The 24,211-nt window shown below is 41.0% G+C and overlaps 1 protein-coding gene across 2 annotated transcripts in view; it reads left to right on the forward strand.

Annotated features, from left to right (window-relative positions):
* LOC133118698 (disintegrin and metalloproteinase domain-containing protein 12-like) overlaps positions 1-24,211 on the forward strand; it is an 86,088-nt gene that overhangs the window by 22,650 nt on the left and 39,227 nt on the right. For both annotated transcript variants that reach the window (XM_061228851.1, XM_061228852.1), the window contains exon 4: positions 20,911-20,989. In XM_061228851.1, the coding sequence (XP_061084835.1) occupies positions 20,911-20,989 (79 nt within the window). The remainder of the gene's footprint in view (positions 1-20,910; positions 20,990-24,211) is intronic.

Consider the following 24,211-nt stretch of genomic DNA (forward strand, 5'->3'; position numbering starts at 1 on the left):
CTAGCACTGGAGTCAGCACATTCCTGACAAGGCCTGATTTCTGATTTCTCCTCCCTGTTCTGTTCTCTGAATAATACAGAAAAGCCCAAAGCTACATAATAGCTTTCAGTCACAGTCACTGTGCTCCTTGGTCCCTTTTATTATTGAGTTCTTGCTGTGTCTGACACCATTACTGGGGGAATATTTGATCAAGGTACTTGCAAAACACTGGTGGGTAAATTGAAGACAATTACGGGGAATTTTTTTATGTGTTCCTGGTCGGTGGAAAATATCACTATTGTGTAGAATATAATGGCTTGCTGAGCTTGGCTCTGAGCAATTATGTCCACTGAATTATCCCACAAACTCCTTCAAGAATAATTTCTTGAATAATAACTCCTTTGATGAGAATTTTGAGGAAGCATTGGTTTGCAATGCGAGGGAGGGAGAGAGAGAGAGAGTGAGACAGTGAGAAAAAGAGAGGAAGAAAGTGTGAGAGTACAAGAGAGCAGGAATGAGAGAATAAGAGAGAGAGAGAGAGTGTGGAACAGACCAAGTGAGAGATAATGTGTGTGAGAGAGAGAGAGGGACTGGTATGATTTAGATAGGCAGAGGTAGGATGGTGTGGAGGGCCTATATGTGTAGCAGTGTTTCCGTGTCAGGGTAAACTATTAGTTGTGTCCAGTCAGTTATCCTTCGAGTTACAGAACGGGGGTTGTAGGGGGTGCTGCAAGGTTCCGTAATTAGCACTTTCCGGTTTGTTAATTCACGATTGTCCGTCAACTTGCGACAGGACACTTCACTCGGGTATTAGGGAGCAGGTGCTGAATTCCGGGACTCCAGAACCTTCTGCAGGACAGCACTGAGGACAGACAGCCCTTTGCAAGCATGCTGTAATGATGAGTTCCTTGGCACACCATACAAGCAGCTCTGTCATGCTCACTCTGTCCAGACTTTGTTAAACAGAGATGGGGGTCTATTCCCCAGCTCCATAGGCACTCCACAGGAACTCACTACCAAAGGCCCTGTAAATTATCTCTGGGACAGGAGCTCCAGGGTTAAGCTGGGGGCATACACTCTCACAAATCAAAGTAAAAAGAAGAAGAAAAGTACCTAAATAGGTACAAATGCTTCTCGCTGGGGCGGAACCCTATAGGTACTGTACATAAAATTGTATCCCTAAGCCACAAAAGATAATTTTTGCCTTTTTTTTGCTTGGAAAGCATACTCAATTGTACCCAAAGAGAACATTACTGTACTTTCAGAGTGGATTTGAGAAATGTGATCCTTTAAAAACTAAAATGTACCTCTGTACTAAAATGCAAGTCACTTTATTTTTGAGAGTGTACTTGCTGTGGAAGCAAACTTTGGCTAGTTTGTATGAGCTAGATGACAGAAAACAATGCATTCGTTGAGAAAACTATGACATTATGTTACATTATTATTCTACACATTGACTTTGGCCACCACAGTGTGGACATCCCTGCTGGCCAAACTAGCACAGATTGCTGGCAACTGGTCAAAAATACCATGGGTAGATGTGATACCTGCATTCCACCTTCTCGTCTGACTGAGATACAGTCTTCTCTTTTCTATTTATTTTGCAGTGCTAAATGAACTAAAACAACTTAGAAATAATCAACATTTACTTGTTGAAGTTTCTGCTCATTTATTGCAGACATGTTTTCTGTTTTCTGTTTTCTGTTTGGCGATCAGTTTCACTGTCACGATTCCTGTGGTTATTACAACTGCAGAATCTGAATCTGTGCCGTCCCCAATGACATGAAGTGCAGTTCAAACAGAAGCTGCAATGAGCCTACATGTTTGTATGTGGCTTCGTGTTTGGCTGTGGTCAGTTTCTTATCAAGGACTGTATACTCCAAGCTTTAGGCTTCAGAGTTTGGTTTGGTTCCTGGGTTGCGTTCCGGGGTTGTCGAGTCAGTTCAGGAAGTTCATTGAAATTCAGTTGATGAATTCATCTGCATTGAAGAATGCTCAGAGCTTCCAAGTGCACATTTTGTGCATATTTTATTAGACTCATGATTCACCATTGCATTTTTGCCATTTTAGAAACCACATTGTATAAACCCTGTCCCTACTCTCTAGCATTCTGCTGTAAGGGAAGAGCTACTCAAGGTGAAAACCATGACTAATGGAAGACAGTGGTCACTCCTCTAAGAGACATCTCCGATTTCCTGCTTATCATCAGCACAATAGAGGTGTTTGCAGGAAGACCAGAAGATAAAGTCAGCAAAGAGTGGTTTCCTGTGAGGACAGGATGGTTTCTCCACAGCTATAGAGACCATATATGGGCAGCCTGTAGCCTAGTGGCTAAGGTAGATGACTGGGACCCAGAAGGTTGGTGGTTCATACCCCAGTGTAGCCATGATAAGATCCGTGCAGCTATTAGGCCCTTGAGCAAGGCCCATAACCTTGCATTCCTCCAGTGAGGGTTCTCCCCTGCTTAGTCTAATCAACTGTACGTCGCTTTGGATAAGAAATATTCTTATTCATCACATACTAATATCAGAATGTAAATGTAAACCTCTTTTTTTGTACCATGAGATTAAGAAACAAGTAGAAGAGGAGAAATATTGATCTGAAAACCAGTTCCTTAGAGAAATAATTCAATAGCTTCCCAAATAGTAAAATGGTAATCACCAGGATGTTTATGGCTGTTGTCATACCACCTGAGCAGTGGCTGTTCATCTGTGAGGAAAAACAAATTATAACACCATAACTGTCACAGTCAGAACTTCATTTTCCCCCACTACTGTCACAGTCAGAACTTTTTTCCCCCATTATGGAATGAACAAGCTTTCATTATTTGAATGATGTTTCTGCAGAAACTTCAATTATTTTTCAGCTTAGAGCAATAATTAAAAGTATGGTCTCAGTCATGAAACTCGCAACTTAATCAGAGAGAGCGAATAATACTGGGATAACCTTGGAGTCGTCTATCTCCAGGACATAGTAGGGAAAGAACAGCAACTCCAGTGGCATCCCACTTCCTCCCACAGTCCAAAGACATGCAGGTTAGGCTGATTGCCTCAAAGTTAAACAGGGTGAGGGGTGCTGTGGTTTCTGGGCCCTGCATGCTCTTGTTGGAAACTTCTTGTGAAATAGATGCCTTGAAATGAGGCCAAGTCACCAGATGATTCAATATCCCCCCATTTCACCACCCTGCTGGAGCTTTAACGTATTGTGTTCACATCGATCTATTAGTGTCTCGCTCCCTCTCTCTCTCTCTCTCTCTCTCTCTCTCCTTCTATGTCTCTCTTTCTCAATTCAAATCAATCTGCTTTATTGGCAGGAAATACATCAGTAAATATTGCCAAAGCAAAATTGAAACATACAGTACATATACTACGTAGTACGTAAACATAAAACCGGAACAATAATGAATACCACTTACAAATAAAATTAGAAATACTGATTCAGATAAAATAATATTATCAACAGTTTAGAAATAATAATAAAATAAACAACTCTCTCTCTCATACACGCATATAGACATGCACACAACACACACACACACGCACACACACACACACATTATCTGGAGTGAGAGTATGCATGTTTTTGTATGTAATTGAACTATTAAACTAAGATTACATGTCTGTTTCTGGAAGGAAGGTAATAAGACCATTGTGCTTTTTGAAGCTCCCACAGCAGAATATATTTTCAAAATTAAAATGAGTCTGATAAAGATAGTCTAATCAGGGGAAGTGCAGAGTGACTGCAGACCTTCTAGGAGATTATATCACAAAGGAAACTGCACCGGTGCCTTGAAGCACAGGTAATCTGGCCATCAGCATGTCTCCACCTCCTGCAAGTACAGTAGATGGTTTGATAAATACTTTGTGGGAAAGATGTCAGAACTGAAAGTGTGTGTAGTCATAACTGTGAGCACTACGAAGTGTGTTTTTACTCAATTTCATGACCAATGGGGACAAACGCATTTGGCCAAGACATAATGCTTCAGTTTCACAGCATTTTGGGGGTTTTTTTGTGAATGGTACACACTACCTTCCTCAAAGGTGAACTCTGAACTCTCCATCTTTCCCTCCTCTTTAAACAAAACAAGTGTCTGTTTTTTCAAAGGGCTGATCATGGAGGACAGAGATCTCCTGTTGCATCAGAAAGGGCTGTACTTTCTGGGTGATGCAGGCTAAGTGCACGGGCGACAGAGCTGGACTATAAACCGATATTTGATTTATACTCTGGGTGACTGGAGTGTGTCTAAACTTTTGCTCTGATGACAGTCAGGCAGCAATAGAACGTTCTGCAATTTCAGTCAAGCGACACTAAATAATCTGGCCTTTGGGCTGTCGTCATGGCCTCGGGGGGAAAGATGGAAGGATGAACCGATTTGGGTTACGTGTGAGTCAGCACCCCCACCCCCCGCAGCCACCGGAGGGGAATTCTCAGTCGTCTTGCTCTACTTCCTGTTCCCACAACTCCACAGCCTCTGACCTTGGCAACCCCAACCCCCTTTTATAAAGCGGTCAGTGGCCAAACAAGGAAATGCGTGGTCTTTATCAGCCAGCTGTCGGTAAGAAAACACAGGGAACAGGAAATGCATCTCACTGCTGGTCCACATGGTTTTTCACATGATTTTTAAGGAAAACGCGGCTATCAACAAAACATGGTTCTGAAAAGTACTGTAGGAGAAAGAAAAAAAATGAATTGCCTCCAATATTTCCTCAGTGCATTATTAATAGGCCTTGTTATTTTAGGCATAACTGTTATTTTTTGGTTGGTTTCAAGACAAGCACAGAAGTTGTCTTATGGTAAAAAAAAGTCTGTTTTACCCTTTCAGTCTCAAGCTCAGTATGAAGTAGCTCCACCCAAATATTTGGGCGACATGGCTCAGGCAGTAAGAGCAGTTGTCTGGCAGTTGGTGGGTTGCCGGTTCGATCCCCCGCCAGGGCTGTGTCGAAGTGTCCCTGAGCAAGACACCTAACCCCTAAATGCTGAGCTGGTCGGTACCTTGCATGGCAGCCAATCACCGTCGGTGTGTGAGTGTGTGTATGAATGGGTGAATGAGAAGCATCAATTGTGCAGCGCTTTGGATAAAGGTGCTATATAAATGCCAACCATTTACCAAATCCAAAGGGGTTTCGGCTTTGGCTGAGAAAGTTGAGAAAGTAGAGAAAATTTAGTAGGGTTTTAATGTGAGCTCAAAATGAAAATATGGCAGTCATTTTGATTGGTTGAAAAGGCATTAGGTTGAGAGTGCCATCTGGGACTGAAAGGGTTAAGGATTACTGTAGCAACCACATGCAAGCATCTCCTTAATGTTGCTGAAGGGCCAGACAGGCTCTAGTTTTGACTCTGTGATTAATGCAGATACTGGAGTAGGTCTCTGTGTGAACGCTTTGGAGCAGAGAGCACGGGGATATCCCGGTTAGCTGTAGCAGCGAGAGCGGGGAGAGGTGGATTATGGATGATGAAAGAGGAAACTGGATTGGGAACTGGAGTTTTTTGTTTTTCCGTTTCTTGTGGGGAGGGGTAGGGGGGGATGATGATGGTGTCATGGCGGAAGTGCGGTCCTTCCGCTCCGTCCAGCTAGGCCTCATGAGCGCAGGGAACATGAACAACAGCTGACCAGCCGTGACCTCGCCATTGGCTGACCCCTCTCATGCTTCCTGTTTTCAGTTGGGGATCCTGCTGCCTTTTTTTGGTCTGAGTGCCTCAGTGTTTTGCTTCAGCTTCCTTTTTCCCTGTGATGGGAGCGGGAGGCTCTGGATTGGACAGCCGCATGCTGTGCTAAACCGCAGTAACAGCTTCCCTGAATGAGGGAACTTTATTTGTCCAGTACAAGATTGAAATCCCTTCTTCAGATGAAAATTTAAAGTCAAAATTGCAGAGCCTGTTCTCGGACGAACACACATTTTTTAAGCACATTTAAGTGTGAGAACACAGACTGGGGTTGTAGCCTAGTGGCTAAGGTGCATGACTGTGACCCGGAAGGTTGGTGGTTCTCGGTGTAGCCACGATAATATCCGTGCAGCTAGGTTCTTAACCCCGCATTGCCCCCGCTTAGTCAAATCAACTGTAAGTTTGGATAAAAGCATCAGCTAAATAACAAATTATTAATTTCATTTCTCTGCTCTTACCACTGCTCCCCTTGCACCTACGTGAAGAGTACTGCAGCTAAATTCTGTGCACCAGAAAACCAGTCACTCACTTTCACCAGCAGATCAAGCAGATCTTTGGCCATTGCTTGTTATTGATGTGTCAAACGATCAAACCCAGTACAGATATAGTGCCTGAACTGTTGCCGTGGCAACCAGCATTACCAACTGTGCCACTCTTGAGACTGACAACTACTTTTATTTAGTTTGACAGCACAGAATTTAGCTCAGGTACTCTTGGCTTAGGTACAGGGGGCGCAGCAGTATGCAGAGAGACACTGTCTGTGTTTTCACAAATAGAATTTTTTTTTTTTTTCAAAAACAAAAGCGCATTGTCCTGGGGCCTGTATCACAAAGCAGGATTACTGATTACTGAGTGAAACCCAGAACCCTCACAAATCTGGAACATGGAGCTGTTTTATTCAGCACACTTATTCAACAAACTGAGTAATCCTCCTTCATGATACTTGAGATGTAGAACACCAAGCTCAGCCTTGAGCACGCTCTATGACTTCAATTGTGGTATAAACTGGTATTTTAAATATGAATCTGAACACAGGGATTTCAATCTTGCACTGAACTAATAAAGTTTCCCTCATTACATTCTACTCCATTGAGTGGACCAATACTTAATGAGGAAACTTAGCAGTATTACTGCTGTTTGGCTCCGTGTGCTGCTGTCCAATCAGAAGCCTTTTGTTCCCCTCAGTGGGACAGAGAATACAAAAAGCAGGGCATGGCCTTTCAAACAATTCCCAAATAAATTCTGTCATTATCCGTGGATGACATATGTGCCTGCCCATTCCTGGAGGGAAATAAGATTGTGCTTAACCTACCTGTCTGGATTCATAATATTTGCACGCGATTGTCATAAATCACGGAAGCCACAGCCTCTCCAAGATTTCCTGTGTAATGGGCCGAGGAATGATAGATTGGGCCTTGCTGTCTTATTTTGGAGTCGCACGTGTCACGCGAAGAAAAGCACCGACTCGATACTGTAATTCCTGGCTGTTCAGAAAAGAGGAACTGCACTATTATTTATACATTCATGTCTTGGTGTATTTATTTATTTGAACAAATTGTATTATTGTTTATGTATGTATTTTATATCCTCACTTTGTAGTTTCAGTGCACAGCTTGATATCTCTGTGCATCAATGAGGTCATTTATTCCTCAGTGTGGGGCAAAAGTGCACCGTCCAGCTCTCCAGCAGCATAATGTTTGCAAACCCAGAATTATTTAGGTCACTTTTGTCTTTGTGCGAAAGCCAGAGGAGATGGAGGAAAAAAAGCTAGAAAACAAGTAGAAAGAAAGCAAGTTTGTCATTTGGAAACTATCTTGCACTAACAAAATGATCTTTCAGTCCAGTTTTTAATTGTTTGTTTTCCCTGAAGACACAGAGAGCAGTAGAAATATTGCTGAACAGTCAAAGAGGTTAGATTAATTGGGAGGATTCTAACACAGTTTTAGTGTATTTACTGTATACAGCATGTTTATTGTGTTAAAATAATATTAACATGGTTCATTGTTCAAAGACCCAGAGTCACTCATTAGTTAGACTGTGGTGCTGTTTTAAATCTGCTTAGCTAAGCATCTGCGCTCTGGCCCCATGATTTTTATGTTTACGTGAAGCTTCTGAACAGGGTATTTGATGCAGATTTGCAAGTGAGCCATATAATGAATGCAGATTTGAAAGTGAGTTAAGCAAAGAGCACATAGGATAAAACTAGGAAAAGAATTGGCCATTCTGATAGCCATAAAACTAATCTGATAACTATGGTCACCAGATCTCAACAGTTGGCTCAACAGTTGTGTTATCTCAAATTTTGTACAGAGCTGGGTCATGTCATTTGCCAAATTTTAATGGATTTGGCAAGGCAGAAATATTACTGATTATCTCATTAGAGATAAAAGAGGCACTTCATCCATCATTGTTCATCGGTGTCGAGATGTAAGAAACCTGCACAAGAAGTTCACCCACTCTAACTTGAGAGAGGAAAAGATATTACAGTATAATGGAATCAAATGAAAAGCAGGAAAGAATGTCTTTTTTTAATAATATAATTTCAAAAGCTGGCATTAATGGTGTGAAGCTATAAACCGCAAGCAACTTTATTAACTTGCCATAATAAGTGTTAACATCTGTACTCCCAAGGACAAAGGCAAAGTTGATTAAGTGGATTCTCAAGAGTAATTATCAAATGTGATGGAAACTGCCTTTGATGAGACTCCTGTCTCTTTTCATTCATCTACCAATGGGGAAAGGTCACGTTAGGTCAGCAGAAATAAGGCTTTTATATTCAGAACTTGATCCAAGACTCATGAAATGTAGCTTTCACTGGACATGTATACAAATCACAAAATAGTGAATTGGCAAAACAGACTTTTGAATGTTATGAAAATGACATCACATTCTCACTATGGCAACTAATTGGTATTTGCAATCTGGGGATTGCTTTGTGGCATCACGTTTTCTTACAGCTTGCATGCTGAGAATAGTGAGACAGCTAGCCTTTTTAACACAGGACGTCTCAGAAGGCCAGCAGGCATAGTTATTCAATAGATCTTATAAATATGTTTATATTTCCCAGACAATTACCTGCAGCAAAAAACAATTAAGAGGGGGAGTTTGCAGTTTAGTCCCTGATTGGCAGCTCAGAAAAACGGTTGCAGTGCTAATGTTAAAATGTATGTGCCAGGTTACGCATGTAGCCTATTTAGAAATAGTCATTCGTCCCCAGTCAGTCCAATTCCGAAAGTAGTTTGGAACACAGTGGTAGGAAAACAAGTCTCAGGATGACAAGTACCGTATCCTTCAGTTATGAGTAGTAAACGGGTCCCAAATGTATGCTGTGATCCGGCTAGGTATCAGGCCTAGTTTTGGCTCTGTGGCATCAAGTCAGATTGACTGTGGGCCTCCTGCCAGCCTGAAAGTTTACAGATAGTAGCGTAGAAACACTTCCGCCAACTGTGAACAATGTTTGACAACAATGCCACAACAATGGCTTCCAGTTTTTGTCACGGAGGCTACTGTTATGCTCAAATAACAAATTAAAACATGCCTATTTGACAGCGCAGGAGCGATCAACTTAATGTAAAGTTTTACAGAAGGAAACAAGTTTACAAAGTAAGTGTATAAACTGAAATACGGCTGTTGTAATTTGCTAGTTGAGCATGACGGACGGTGCACTACAAAAAGTAGCTTTGCTTTGCGGCGTTATTGTCAGTTATTGCTAACAGCTGGTGCAAGTGTTGCTACACCCTGTCCCATGGTAACAAGCACCTTTAGGCTGGGTCTTAGATACAGTGCATCAGGCTTAACCCGGTGTAACCTGCGTGTTACATCTCCCTTAACACATGGGTGTATTTGATCATATCACCATTTTTCAAGATGCATGACTGTTAAATGTTGAAGTGATTCCTAGGCCTTTCTATGGGTTTCTTAGTCATAATGGGTTAAATGGGCTCCGGCCTTCGTGCAGACCTTGAGTTGTATAATTTAGATGTTCTAAAGTGAAAGTTGATGTCAGAATATATATTTTTATTCAAAAAAAGTCTGTTAATAATTTGACAAAATTGACAGTAAATTGATTGTGTTATCTGGTTCTTGATCTGTAATATAACAGTTGATTAATTTTGAAACATATTAATTTTATCGCACAAGGTTTTTAATGTGGAAACATGTCATAACCCTGTAATGCAGAATGGGCACAGCTGAAGGACCCTGAACACCAGACCGTTGCACTTGTGTGAGTGAGAGTGGTGTGATTGTAGTGTAGTGTGAGTTTAATTGGTCAGAACTGTGACTCAGAGCATATACCCCCCCTCCCCCGACACCAGTCATGACAGAAGATGAAAGAGAACGCCGTAAAAAGCCTTTTATGACTGAACATTAAAAAACTCTTTTGGCTTGTTAAACATGTTGCGGGCCCAGCGTCATACACTGTCTGACAGCTCAAAGGGGAACTTGTTGGGATTGGCCGCCATACGGTGGAAGCTCTTGGGAAAAATGCAAGAAAAGAAAATGTCATATGTGAACTCGACATTTTCAGAAAATTCCCACATGTGAAAAGAAAATAGGTCACTTTGAATCATTTGCATCTTTGCATTTTCACACAAACGAGTTTTTAAAATGTGAACTACAATTGTGAAAACAAAATATTGACTTGAAATAGCATATGTTACTGTTTTCTGCTCTCATCTCATAAGTGGGATTATTTTCATAGTTCATGTATCTATGTACTCTTCACATGTTGGGTGTTCACATGTGGTTTTTGAACACATAGTTTTTTCATAAGGGCTTGCAGACAGACCAGTGTCTTTCCGCTGTTGTGATTACACACACTGACCAAAACTCCCATTTCCAAGGAGACGGCTTTCAAAAGCAATCAGCAGAACATGCTAAGGGACTTGCCCGAGGTGAGTCACCCGGCCATTTCAGCTAAACCTCCAAAAACCCTCAGCCAAATGTCTCCCAGCAGAGTAAGACAATGCATTTGGTTAAAGTTAAAGAAGCAGTGATGTACTGTTCGTCTGGCTGGAGTTAGGCCTGAGAGAGACCCGGTTACCCCACGCATCACAGACAGCCTTTTTTCTTGCGGCAGAAGAACCGTTAGCATGTTTTATTCATGAGACGAGAGAGATCGGTGGAGCTTTATGTCAGAGCAGATTTGAGACTGTCCGCATATCTGCATCTGTTCCCTCATCTTATTAAAATAATAATCAAGTACAAGTATCCATGACGATTGTTCATCAGAGACTTTCTTCTAGATACAAGGCTGGGAACAGAAAGCAGCAGACTGTCCTCCTCATGTAGCACAGAACTGCAGCCAGACATCTTGGTTAGATTAGCATGCTCTTAAAAGACTCTTTTGACCCTGGCATGTTTGATCCCTACTGTTGAACAGTCTCACTTTGGCTGTGTTCTTTAAAAGCTTCTTTCAGCTCAGGGCATGAATTCAATTGAAATTTGGGTTCTTTAACAGAAAAAAAAGAATCCATTCCATAGATGCAATGGAAAATTATCCACTTAATAATAGAATTTCATTTCATTTCCAGAACTGACTGAATAGAAATGGAACTGACCCTCAACCTTTTTTGAATGGAAATGAAACTGACTCCAGCACCTGCTCCTAAATGAATGTAGCTTTTGTGATTGGGTCCCTGTGCTATCTCATTTAGAGTAAGGTAGAATCTCTCGCTTCACAGCACACACCTAACTGCGGCTATTTGCCTGACTGGGAGCTATATCTGAGATGTTGAGCATTTTCACATTTGGAATAAAAGGATGTAGAATTCAGGGAGTTTGAAACCTTGTGTGCTGGATGTGTTTTTGCAATTTAGGGAATACAGAGAGTGGGGTGAATGCCAGTGGCAGGCAGTGTGAGAGAGGAAGACATAAAGTAACCTTTCACAGAGCCGCTCAGTTCAGTCACCTGCCAGGCCTCTTTCCAGGGTCCTCTTTTTTGTCCCTCGACGAGACGGCTCTTCAACCAAAATAGTTTAAAGCGGAAAGCTGAATAAATGTAGCAGGGGGGGTCGTGCTGTGTCTGGAACCCAAACCCAGATCTCAAACGCTCCTGAGTGGTTTTCACAGACCCACTCACTCTAGGGGCCATTTTGTATTTGCCCTGTTGTTCCTGTCCTCAGGTTTTTTTCCCTTTCATCTTGTTCTGTATCCATTTTTCTATATTTATTTGAACTTTTCAGCTTTTTTTTTCCGCCTTTAATTTGGTACTCAGAGGCACAGTACGGCATTGATTGGTAACCATGGCAATGAGACAAGAGTCTTGTTTGTGAGACCACTCATCAAAAAAAAAAGAAATACATATTGTAAGAATATTTTCTTTGCTGTCCTTAATTCTGCCCTCTTTTAAGAAGCCTTATTTCCACTCTCTTTTTGGGGTCTCAGCAGGTGCCCCTACCTTGTTACAGTAATGAATGCCGACCAGCAATGAGTTTCATTATAAAACATACACTTTCCTTATGGAGGAGGTGCTGAGTTGTAATCTAGATTTAGAACCAAGGACATTCGCTTCTGCCAAAACAACGTTCATAGCAATTCATCCTCTAGTTTGTTATATTTTAATTTATTTTTTAACTTATTTTATGACATTAGACTGTTTAAAAAGTCATTCTGAAAGCACATATTTTGACAATAGATTTTTCGCATTAATAAAGATTTTTTTTTTCATGTCAAATAACTCACTTGAAACTACTAAAATCCTCAGCTATATAATATAAATGTTATTGTATTTATTATGTTTGTTGAACCTACCTGTAAAAGTTTCCTACGCGATATAACCAACTGGGTGAGTTTCGCAGCCATTTTAAATAAGAACACTGACCTCACATTAGAGGGGAAGAAGTATATATAATTTGTGTTTGATAAGAAGTTCCTTAGCGTTCCAAATGAAAGTTTACAGTCAGGTATGAATCAATCACAGCTGCTTGCATGTTGAGACCAGACATGCGTTCAAGACCGCGAACATTCACAGCGAACTATGTTTGCTGCAAACCAATATCGCTGAACAATTTTAAATGACCATTTCGTTCACCACCAACACATTTTTAATACAAATTGATGCAACTTAGGTCTAACAATGCTAGCCAGTTTATTAGCTGCTTACCTGGGGTAAAATTAAAAAAAGGAATTTCCATAGTACAGTGATTTCCAACTTTTTTTCTCTTAGCGTCTCTCCCATTGGCATCCATTTTTGTTTGCTGCGCACTACCTTACGTTAGCGAACATTTGTGGTGAACAGAAAACAGTTAGCTCTCCTCCTGCCCGTCTTCGCTCTCTGAAGTTATTGAATTGGCAAGATAATTAAGGATCGCCTATCATGATTTTTAAAAATTACTTTATTGAGTTTCCATGACGATTCATTTACATTTTAAATGTGTGCAAGTCATATTTGCTTGTTGGGCGTCTCACAAAGGGTTGATGTTGACCTACTGTCACTGTGGCAGCTCAGGATTAATTGGAAGAGAAGACCTTACCTTGGAAGAGCCAAAGTCCCGCTCGGGACTGGCCGTCGTTCCTGTTCTTTCGCGGTGAAACCTTGCTCTGATGTGGTTTGATGCTGCAGGGGTATTTTTAGAAGCAGCAGTGCTGCTTTGAGCTGGACACTGTCCCATCCCATCCTCATTCAGGCCTGTGACTTACGATAGAAGCTTCTGGACCTGAAACAAATTCCTTCACATCATCGCCATACCTCATTAGCGCTTTCCCAGATGTGTTCCTTGCCTATATCATAGTATTGCTATTATTCTTGTTTCCCAGGCACCATTGTCCTGGGAAAATTCCTTTGCTTAAATTTGACTTGTCGCTTTTACGATATATAATTTGGGTATTTTCTGAAGCAGTTCTGGTTAAGTATCTTGCTCAAGGGTATAGCAATGGTATGCCCACCTGCAATTGTGTGATAATGAGTTACATCCCTCATCTACCATTTTGATCCTGTAGTGAGTTGCTCATTATTAATCAAAGACATATTGACTTCTCGAAGGATGGTAATTCTGAAGGTTTGATCCCACATTTAGACAGTGGTCTGAAAGTGTCCATCTCTTGCAGTTACTTGCATGACCTGCAGTAAAAAAATATAAAATAAAAAAACTGTTTATAAATGCTGAGAAATTATTTCTTTTGAAAACATGTCTTAGTCTATGGTTTACCTCCTGCATTATATCTAACAATATTACAGCCGATGATAGTGCAACCAAGTGAAAGTGAATGTTTTTTGTTTTTTTCAGTGTTGAATTCCTTTCTTCCTTTTTACTAATTTGTTTCCCTTACATGGTTTTTATGTGCAGTTGGACTTAGTTAAAGCATCTAAAGCTTGAGACAACCAGTCTTTGTCAATACAATTAAGCACCATATATATTTTTTTTTCTTTCTTTCTTCTATCTATCTTCAGCCAATAGCATGTAAGGTGCCGTTTGCATTATGACTGCCTGACCCAAAGTTTATAGTGTTGAAAAACATCCAACGCTGTTACAGGGGCATGGTCATCTGAGTAAAATAATCACAGGACAGCACTGAAGTTCCCAAAATGTACTGGTCAAGCTGTGTTGAGCTGGTTTGAACTTGTCAGCCAGGTACCAGCTGTTTCAAAATGTAGCTTGAGCTTCTTCTTTTTTTCTTTCAGCAGGGAACTGACACCTTTCAGTCACCTCACACTGTCTTTGTGACATGCAGCACCAGTGCATGTTCTGGGCATGGGTGACATAGGCAGTTACCTTGGACGTGAGCCAACCCAACCCCCCACCACCTCTTCCATGATCACTGCCGACCCGGCCCCTGTGTAGCGCACGCATACAGCAGACACTACCGTGTTTAAAATTCTTTAGAATACATTCCAATAGGTGTAAGAGGAGATATTCTTCTATGGTGGACATGGGCTTGCAACCCACATTATTTCATCTTTAAATTCATGCAGTTCGTAGTGCAGTAAATGACATCTCAGATCCACATTATTTTTATTTTATCTTATAATAGGATTACACAATGAATTGTGTTTGAATGACTGTGGTACTGCGTAAAATTAATGCACATACTCTATAATTTCCCTCTGGGATGGTGAGGGGGACGTTTTTAGCTAAAGGTACTACATCTGTTTTGACAAGATAATCACAGGGTCTTTTTAAAAACAAAAATTCTCGTCTTGAGAAAAAATAATCGTGTTAAGACTAGTCTGAATTGCCGCAAAAAGTAGGAACCAATTTTTTTAAACTGCTCTTTATCCGAGGGCAAATGCTTTGCATGGCTGTATCCAAGAAACATTAGTCTTTTTTTGGGTTCACACTGGAGTCTTTTTTTTTTGAAGAACAGACTACAAATGGCCCACTGAAAAATGTAAATTCATATAAACATACATGCTATTGCAGGTTACATAAGAGAAGCAAGAGGTCATTTATTTTGTTTTATACTGAGCAAGGTAGTGCTGATTAAATGTATGTCTGCAAATAATGTTGATAAAAACTCAAATCAGAAAATCAGTCTTTTCATTTTCTCAATCATTTAACAGTTAATGTGAAGAAGCAGCATATTCATTTCTGATTGATTAGTCAGACCATTGGTACGCTTAATCAATTTGAATGAAAGAAAACAGGTTGAGACCAATGTCTGTGAAAGGCATTCATTTTTCTTATGGGCTAAACAGATCTCTGTTCTTAAGCCCATTGGCTTTGAGCTTTTTCATAATTATTCACAGATGTGCAAATATATATGTACGTATTGTTACTAAGAAAGCAACACTATTGAATGTACGGTACTGTATATTTTATATATTTATGTATTTCATTGGGGTAGGGATTAAACACTAAAGAGCCAATTAACAGTAACATTAACTTCTGAGATATATCGGCATTTATTGACCAAAATTATTGAAACTGTGACTTGTGTTGTTCTACAACTAAACACTTTCTCAGAACTTTTCAGTAATTGGTCTGAGCTTGTAATGAGTGTATTTCCACACCTCCAAACAGATGGCACATCTCATTGCTTTGATGGAGCATTGCTTCGAGGATTTTCTGTTGGTTTTTACACAATTGTTGCTATATTTGCTTCAGCTGAGCCTCAGTTAATTAATACTTATTATTATCGAAGAAATTATTTCCAGTGCTATTTCAGGCTCAGTGATGTTCGTGTGCAAATAGATTCCTTATAGTATAGCAAAACAGGGAAAGTGATTAATTGTGGTTTCGCATGTAGTGTATAGTGATAGCATAACAAAATTAGAATGTGAAGAGAAGCCAAAAGCTCTGTGTTTTTTGATATGCTGAAACCTTGGACTTCATAAAGATGCTTTTCAGCACTGCACCGCAAATTACGCGCGAAGTGCCAGGGTGGAGGTAGGGTCACTGTCCTATTCTGCAGTGTCAGATGTTTACATCTACACTTCTTGGGTGCAAGTGAGAGTAGATTGGAATTATAAGCATTACATGGGGTTTTTGGCCTGCATTAACCAATTCTAAGCTCAAAAAGTACCACAGGAATGGAATTGCCACCTCTCACATATTGTAAACCAACACTTTACACAAAAAGAAAACAAAGTCATAGATACACTTACTGTTGGTTTGTGTCTTAGTAACGTTAGTGGAAAAATTTTAACATTTTATCGAGGACTGTACAGTATAATTAGAGGCGGAGATAAATGAATAGCAAACACAACTGTTCTACAATTTCTTATTTTTACCAGTCATCTGCACTTTAAATTATCCATTTCCACCCAAAGTTATGACCAAGATTCAGTTGAATTATTTCATGAAGTGAGTTGTCACAAAGTGACATGCAAGTGTCCCTGATCACCTCGCAATCATGGTCCGGGGTTAGAGACTTGAAAGCTTGTCGCCGGGGGGCATGGTTGTAATAAACAGGGCACAATTGGCCACCAAATTGGGAGAAAAAAAACAAAAACAAATGCACACATGCGCAGGCATGTCCAATTTAATCTTGCTTTCTCAATATGCCATGAAGCTTTCTTTAATGACTTCTTTCTTGTCTTAAGCCCAAGTATCAAACCAGGGTTCTGACCTCTCCTGTGTGCTTGTGAAGTTATCATCGTTTCAGCACCCCACTGCCTATGTCTTTAGGATCCTCTGATTGGTGCTAAATAAGACTGTCGTTGTGCAGTTCATGTCGGTTTCACATTGGGCTAATTCTTCATTCAGCCAGCATTCGTGCCAGTTCCTACAAGACTACATCAAAAGGTCTGCCACTCATAATTGAAATGAAGTTTAATTGCTGAATCTTCCTTGACAAAAATAATTTAATCCTTCTCACAATTGATAAACAGCCGGTTCTCAAATAATTCATCTAACCCATTGACCACATCAGGGGTACTTTGTTTCTAAGAGACTCAACAGTAAATTGGCATATTTTAAAGGCTAATTACCAGAAAATTACCACTCCCGAGTACTTCTGTTGTACATTTTGCTTATTTATATTGAGATTTCATGGGATATTTAGTGAAAATTGTTTTGGCTCACATAAAAATGAGTTCCATTCCTCTAGTCCTCTGTTTCCAGTTCCAGAAAAGAGCTTGGCTAATTTCGAACAACCTTCTGTACCAAGGAGTATCTCTCTTGGCTACATCCTAACTGCTGGGTTTTCTCACAGTCAGTAAAATATTATTGTTCCTTTTTTGTATTCATCCACCATTTTGCAATCGGGTATGTTCTATAGATTGGCAAATAAAATCAATCAAATACAATGTACCCCCGAATACGTCTGGCACAATGATAGCACTCAAAGTTCAAGATTAACACAGTGTTTGCATTTCAAAAAATGAAATAAAACCTTTTCCATTGTGGTATTTTTGTGGCAGACAGGCATAAATGGCTGAAATGCTTGAGATCATAACCCACAATATAATATGTTGTATAAAAATACAATAAATACACGCATACACATTTACCCAAAGAACACCTTCAGCAATACTCCTAATGCAGTGATCCTTACTCCTGGTCCTGGAGAGCCACATGGTCTGCTGCTTTTTGTTTTCGCCTTTATATCTGCAACCAATTCAGACCCTAGAAACCAGGTGAGGAGAGTTAACAGTGTAATTAACTGCTTTAATTGATCAATTAAGTGCTGAGTTACAACAAAAGCCAGCACACCCTGCGGCTCACTGATATAATGCTTACACTCCACATGCGTCATCTGTCAGTACTGATGAGGGTATTGCATTAGGATTTCATCATTATATTTATTTATTTACTTGTTTACTTATTCATATATTGTCATTGCAGTGCTTTGTGAAGGCAGCTGTGTGCGATTTTGCATTCAGCCAGCTGAAATGGGGTCACATTAGCATCATCAAAGATGCGGGAGCGGCGTTGGATTTGAGCGCGGCTCCTTGCGGGGAGGAGCACTGTCTGTCAGGGAACGCTCAGTCGTGAAGGCACTCCCCAGAGGAAGCCATTTTCAATGACACCCACACCACATCGAGTCCCTGCTGAATGACAGGCACCGCGGCAAACCGTCTGCCCATGTCGAAATTAGCAGCAGAAGCGTGTCGGGGGATGTAGCTCGCTATGCGGGGCAACCACACCCTGCCCTCAGTGCCTACAGTCCAGAGTGGGTGCTGACAATGGACCCTCAGTCAGATAAAATCAGCACCCTATGTTACCATTGATGTCTCTGATTTTTTTTGTTTTAATTTGTCATTGCCTGCTAAGGTAACGAAATGTCCTCTATATTGAACCCATCCTAATTGCTTAGGAGCAGTGGGCAGCTATAGTGCAGTGCCCTGGGACCAACTCCAGTTCTGAGGCCAGTTTCTTGATCAAGGGCAGCGGCAGTAGTACCAAGGGACACATTAGACTTTCCAATTAACCTAACCTGCATGTCTTTGTACTGTGGGAGGCAACCGGAGTACCTGCAAACTCCACATGCAAACTCCACACAGAAAGGCCGGGGTGGGGCTCGAATCCAGAAAATTTGAGCTGTGAGGCAACAGTGCTACCCACTGTCCCACTGTGTTGCCCAGTAATCCATTCTATGTTTTGAAGGGTGTGTTTGACTGAGTGACACGGTTGCCCTCTTACTTGATGCCAATGGCTGCAACCCGGACTCAGTACATAGGTGAAAGCCACTTTGGGAAGACTCTGAAGCTTTGTCTGGATGTTTTCACCTGATGTCTTCTGTACCCTCTGCCCTCCTGTGGGGGTGTGATGCTGGATTGTCAGTTGAGTACGGAGCTCTCCCGCACGCTGGTACAGGAGAAGGACAGGAGGAGTAGATGCATGTCGTGAGATGTCATTGTTGTCATTTATCTTTTCAAACCCTGTTTGGTGGATTGGGTACATCTCCACCCAATTGTATTATTTATATTCTTTTTTTTATTTAAAAAGGCTGTGGGGGGAAAGATAAGAAGTCTTGTCTGGGACAGAAAGCAAACAAACCAACAAATGAGCAGGGATGCACTTTCCCCACAGTCCCCTGTCCCCGTGCACCCCCACCCCCTCCGGAGCTCTTAAACAGATGTGTCACCAGGCTGATCCAGCTGCAGCGATAAGGGCCCCTGTGGTGATCTGGCCCTCCTCTGCACCGCATCATTACCGGCCAGCCAGCTGCCTCTGTCCTGAGGGCTCGCGCGGCATGATAACGAACTCATTACGAGCCCTGCTGTGTGTCAGTTTGGGGATACACCTCTCCTCCCCTCCCCCCTGACTCGCAAAGCGTTGGAGCCCCATGCTGGCTTTCACTGCTGACTTGAAGGTTGGCTACAGTGAGGCCCTGCTCTCTGTGTTCTGTTCCTCCTCCCCTGGAGACCAGTGCTTCCCCTTACACCTGTTCACTGCTACATCGAGTTTCTGCAGCCAATCAGGTATCATCAATGCAATGGTATTTTTTTCAGATCACAGAGGGAAGGGGCTGTCAGAGACAGTGGGGGTGGTGTGGCGTTGTCAGGGAAACAACGTGATAGAGCTCAGTGACAAAGGTCACAGAAACTTGATATTCTTATTGTGTTATACTGAGGTGTGTGCATTGTGTGGACTGTGGCAGCAAATTTCCTCTAGGACAGGGGGTGTCAAACTATGCTGGTTTTTGGATGTGTTTCAGCACGAGAGATACATTTCAAAGTCTTTCATTGGCTAAAGAGTCCACACACCTTGTTCTCAAGGCCTTAATTGGCTGCTGATTGAAAGGAAACCAGCAGACAGTGAGGCCCTCCAGGACTGGAGTTTGACACCCCTGGTCTAGGACAATGAAGTATCTAATATAATCTAATCTTTGGGTTAAAAATGTGGCAAAACCATCTTACTATTATATATTTTAGATTATATGATATTTCGCTTGTTAAAGGTGACAGAAGGAAAATAATGGGGTGGTGAGCTATTCGGATCATAGAAACTTGTGTTGTGGTGTTCCATTTTATAAGCCTCCTTGTGACTTGTGTGTTACATTATACAGCCTGCAGCAGTGATTATACTGTTCCACAGATGGTAACAGCATGCTGTCCTTTACATTAATTGAATATACTGTGATAATTCATAAATTATGGATGTTTTGACAATATCATTACAAATGTATTTGCCAAATGTATTGCAATATAAACATTGACAATAATCTGGATATTTCCCATGCTTTCTGAAGTGTTGCTAAAACCCCTCTGGATAAGAGCATCTACTAAACAAATATAAATATATTTGACATTTATTTCATTTTGATATTATTTCAGTATATCCCATTTCCATAAGGCATGATTACAGAGCAAACAGTAACAGTGTATTATATTATGAGTCCCATAGAAAGAGAGAAAATCTGTCGACACCAGGAGCATGAGGTAGTATTAGTAGAATTTTGCCCTAATGTAAGAAAAGGACTTCTAAGGCTTAATGTCCCACTGCAGAAAACAAACACTATAAAACTTAGCAGGAATCAAGTCTGTTTCAACTCATTACATTACATTAAAATCATTTAGCAGAAACCTCTATCCAGAGGATTGGAGGACATCAGCCTTAACTAATTTCTTCTCTCTTCAGGTTTTTGCTTTTTTTACTTTTATTTTTTGCTTGATTTGCACTAAGGCTGAAATACCGTTGCTTCCTCCCCGAGTCCCCAATTTCGCAGGGACCACAGTTTCTACACGCATGCAGGCCAAATGTTTGATTGGCACAGCTTCTTCAGACTTCTGTGATGGGAAATCGATATCTCTGTTCTTCGAAGAAAACCTGTGAAATACACCCACAGAGATGTGTTGCAAACTTGACCCTGCCCCATTCTAGCATCTTCCTCAGTTTGGGCATGTATTTTTCTGAAATATCCTCTTCCTTTCTTCTTTAGGGGGCTGTTTGCAAGTCAATACACGGAAACACACTACCTGGATGATGGAAGATCTATCACCGCTGCTCATAATTTCACGGTAGGGTTGGGCACAGATGTTCCTGCTGCTTCTGTTGAACGAGTCCTGTTTCTACAGTATGTGGGCAATATGTTATGTTCAAATATTGCAGTAATGAGGAGAAAAAACAAACTGCAGGAACGGTGGCCCTCCAGGACTGGAGTTAAACCTGCAGGAACTGTGGCCCTCCAGGACTGGAGTTAAACCTGCAGGCACTGTGACCTACAGGACTCTAATTAAACATGCAGACACTGTGGCCCTCCTGGAGTAGATTCTAAGATATTTGTCCTAGTGGTTTAGAAACCGAACTATGTGAGAAAAACAAGCAAGGAATTATTCTTGGATGTGAACTGACAAAAAAGCCTGCTTTTTTTTTCTGCTTTGACAGAACCTGTCAGCAGCCCCAAGACAATAATTAATCTTGCATCAAACCAAAGGGGGTGAGCTCATGGAAGATACTGGAAGTCTACAGAATAGCACATTTTATAAACTGTGAAAAACAGTGCCTCTATGTTTTCCATGAAAGAGCTGAACATTAGACGATCGATTTTTCAAAGAAATGATGCAGCTGCATGTAAATAGCACTGAAATGACGAAAGCAGGAAAATTCTGTGTCCAGGTTTTGATCAATTTTACATATTTGTCTCTTTGCGTGTGTGTGTGTGTGTGTGTGTGCTTGTTTGTGTCTGCAACACAGCTACAGTATAACATATGTGCATTGCTGGTCCCATGTCACATGTCACATATGAATTTGGTAACATAATGGGCCTCATTCACAAAACATGCATGCCATCGATTAACAATCCCTTAAGGTATACTCAATTGCCTCCTTAGTGCAGGTATAAGAGCCTTTTGAGTATGTAGTCTTGATTCTAGGCTTTCTATTGCCTTTGGAGTCTTGGAGTCATGATCCGTGGATCGGCCGTGGATAGAGTGCTGGAGCCCATATTGTATTTTACCATCCACACATTTGAATCTATATCACTGTAAATAATGTGTCATGACAATATGATTTTTTGGTTTACTAGCCATTCAGTTCAACAAGGTATTGTTTTTCTACTTTAATAAACAGATGTTTCTGTTTTCCCAACACCTCTTTTGTAAATGTACACATAAGAACGTTGTAACTACCATGACCCAAAACAACAGGAACATTTTATTAAAATAACTTTTGGTCACTACACCCAGCATTTAGCAATTTCACTATACAAACACACGGCAAAATAAAGTGATCTAGATGTAATTACCCTTTAATAAAGTTTTGTAGTTGAGTGAATGAGGCCCATTGCATGCACTTTATGGTTTTACGCTTCTCACGATGCATAAAACACTTGTGTTTTATTTGTCTCTTCCAGGGAATGTGTGATCGACTAGACAGCTTAATTGAGAACAGTGTGTTAAATCTTTGACAGGCTAAAATGGAAAATGGTTTGGCACCATGAACATGATTGCAGTCAAATCTTCAGAAAGCTTTGAAAAATGCACATTGATTTGGTGCTTGATGGTCAGTCCTTAAGTAATTTCATGAGTTGCGGATTTAGAAACCGAGCACACAGAAGAAAGAATGAAAGCAATTTAGTCAAATGTATTCTGCTTGTCATCAATGGCAAATTCTGTTGCCTTTGAAACACTCAAAGTGAGGATTCTAATGAAGCAAAATCAGGCATTTTCAAAGCTTTCTTATCAAAGCTTCCTTTATTCTTAATTCTTCTCATTCTTGACAGCGAGGGATAGTTGCTTGTCCAAACCAGAACTGTGCAGTTGAAGAGATTTTGGGTGACGGGTCATAGGATTGGATTGTGACATATGTGGCAACATTGGCTATGGAGCGACATTGGCTCAGGCAGTAAGAGCAGTCGTCTGGCAGTCAGAGGGTTGCCAGTTCAACTCTGCCCTGGGAAGTGTCCCTGAGCAAGACACCTAACCCCCAATCTTTGGATAAAGGCGCTGTATAAATGCCGAGCATTTACATATATGATAGAATTTCTATCCGTTTTGCCATTTATTCTCCAGTACCCTTTCTAATGCAATTCTACCACGATACATGAAAAAACAACAACAAAATGGATATAAGTATAAGTTGAAAGAGTACCATGAAAGCTTTCTAAATCTGGCGTGTCTCGTTTCTCCTTCTACCAAGAGCAGAGAAATTAAGCTCAGCCAAGCCATTGCAGAGAGATTAGCATGGTCTCAATCAATAATATGTTCTCAGTGTATCATTGGTGTATCATTGGTGATCATTGGTGATCACAGAGTTTGCAAAAATATATTTGTGAGCAAAATAAGTAGCACACTTAATCTTAAACAGGAGTCATATTTGCCCATGTAATGTGAAATGTTGCAATCTCTTCTGATCTTCATCATAATAAATTAGGGTGAAACCACATCAGACACCTGATCCTGTGAGCCAGTAATGATTTTACACCATTTAAGCCACTTAAGATACTCCAATAGAGTTACAGCAGGAGTAAGATACTCCAATAGAGTTACAGCAGGAGTAAGATACTCCAATAGAGTTACAGCAGGAGTAAGATACTCCAATACAGCAGGAGAGGTCTGTCTCACTGGTGACAACTGGGAGCCTGCGGGTATCTGCTGAACAACTAGTGCAGGACCACTCAACCCTGGTCCTGGAGGGTCACAGAGTATGCTGGTGTTTTTAAAAATATATATTTATTTATTTATTGGGGGAAGTAAATACTTTCGTGTTCAGACCCAAGTAAGCGGGTCAGGTGAGGTGACTTTGCAATCAGTTGCTTGACCGAGTGGAGTAGCCCTGAGATAGAGTATAGAGCAGTGTATAGAGCAGTTACTCAAGGAACTCCACTCTTTCCTTTCCTCAAGGGAGACTGTTTTGCCACAGCTGTGGACTAAGGGCATGGCCCAGTCTGGAACTAACCCACTGTCTGGGTTATAGGGCTCAGCCTGTCCTTAGAGAATACGCCTTTACAGACAAAACGCTCAAATAAAATCCTAAAATAAGGTACTGTGATGGTGCTGAAGAACAGCTATGGCCAGGTTGTCCCAGTTTTTGAGGATAGAGGATACTGTTTTTGAGGAACAGTAATGGGATTCTTTTGAAAGAAAGAATGATCTGAGCTTTTGGGTTGTAGCGTGCCCAGCCCAGAATGTACCCTATTTACAGATCACAATCCTTTCACTTCCCTAAGAACAATCAGAGCAGAATGCATGGGAGATGAAGGGGCAGTATTAATGACAGTTCTAAACATATTCAGCTGCATT

Source organism: Conger conger, chromosome 18 (assembly GCF_963514075.1).
Source record: "Conger conger chromosome 18, fConCon1.1, whole genome shotgun sequence".
In the NCBI taxonomy this organism is placed as follows: Eukaryota; Metazoa; Chordata; class Actinopteri; order Anguilliformes; family Congridae; genus Conger; species Conger conger.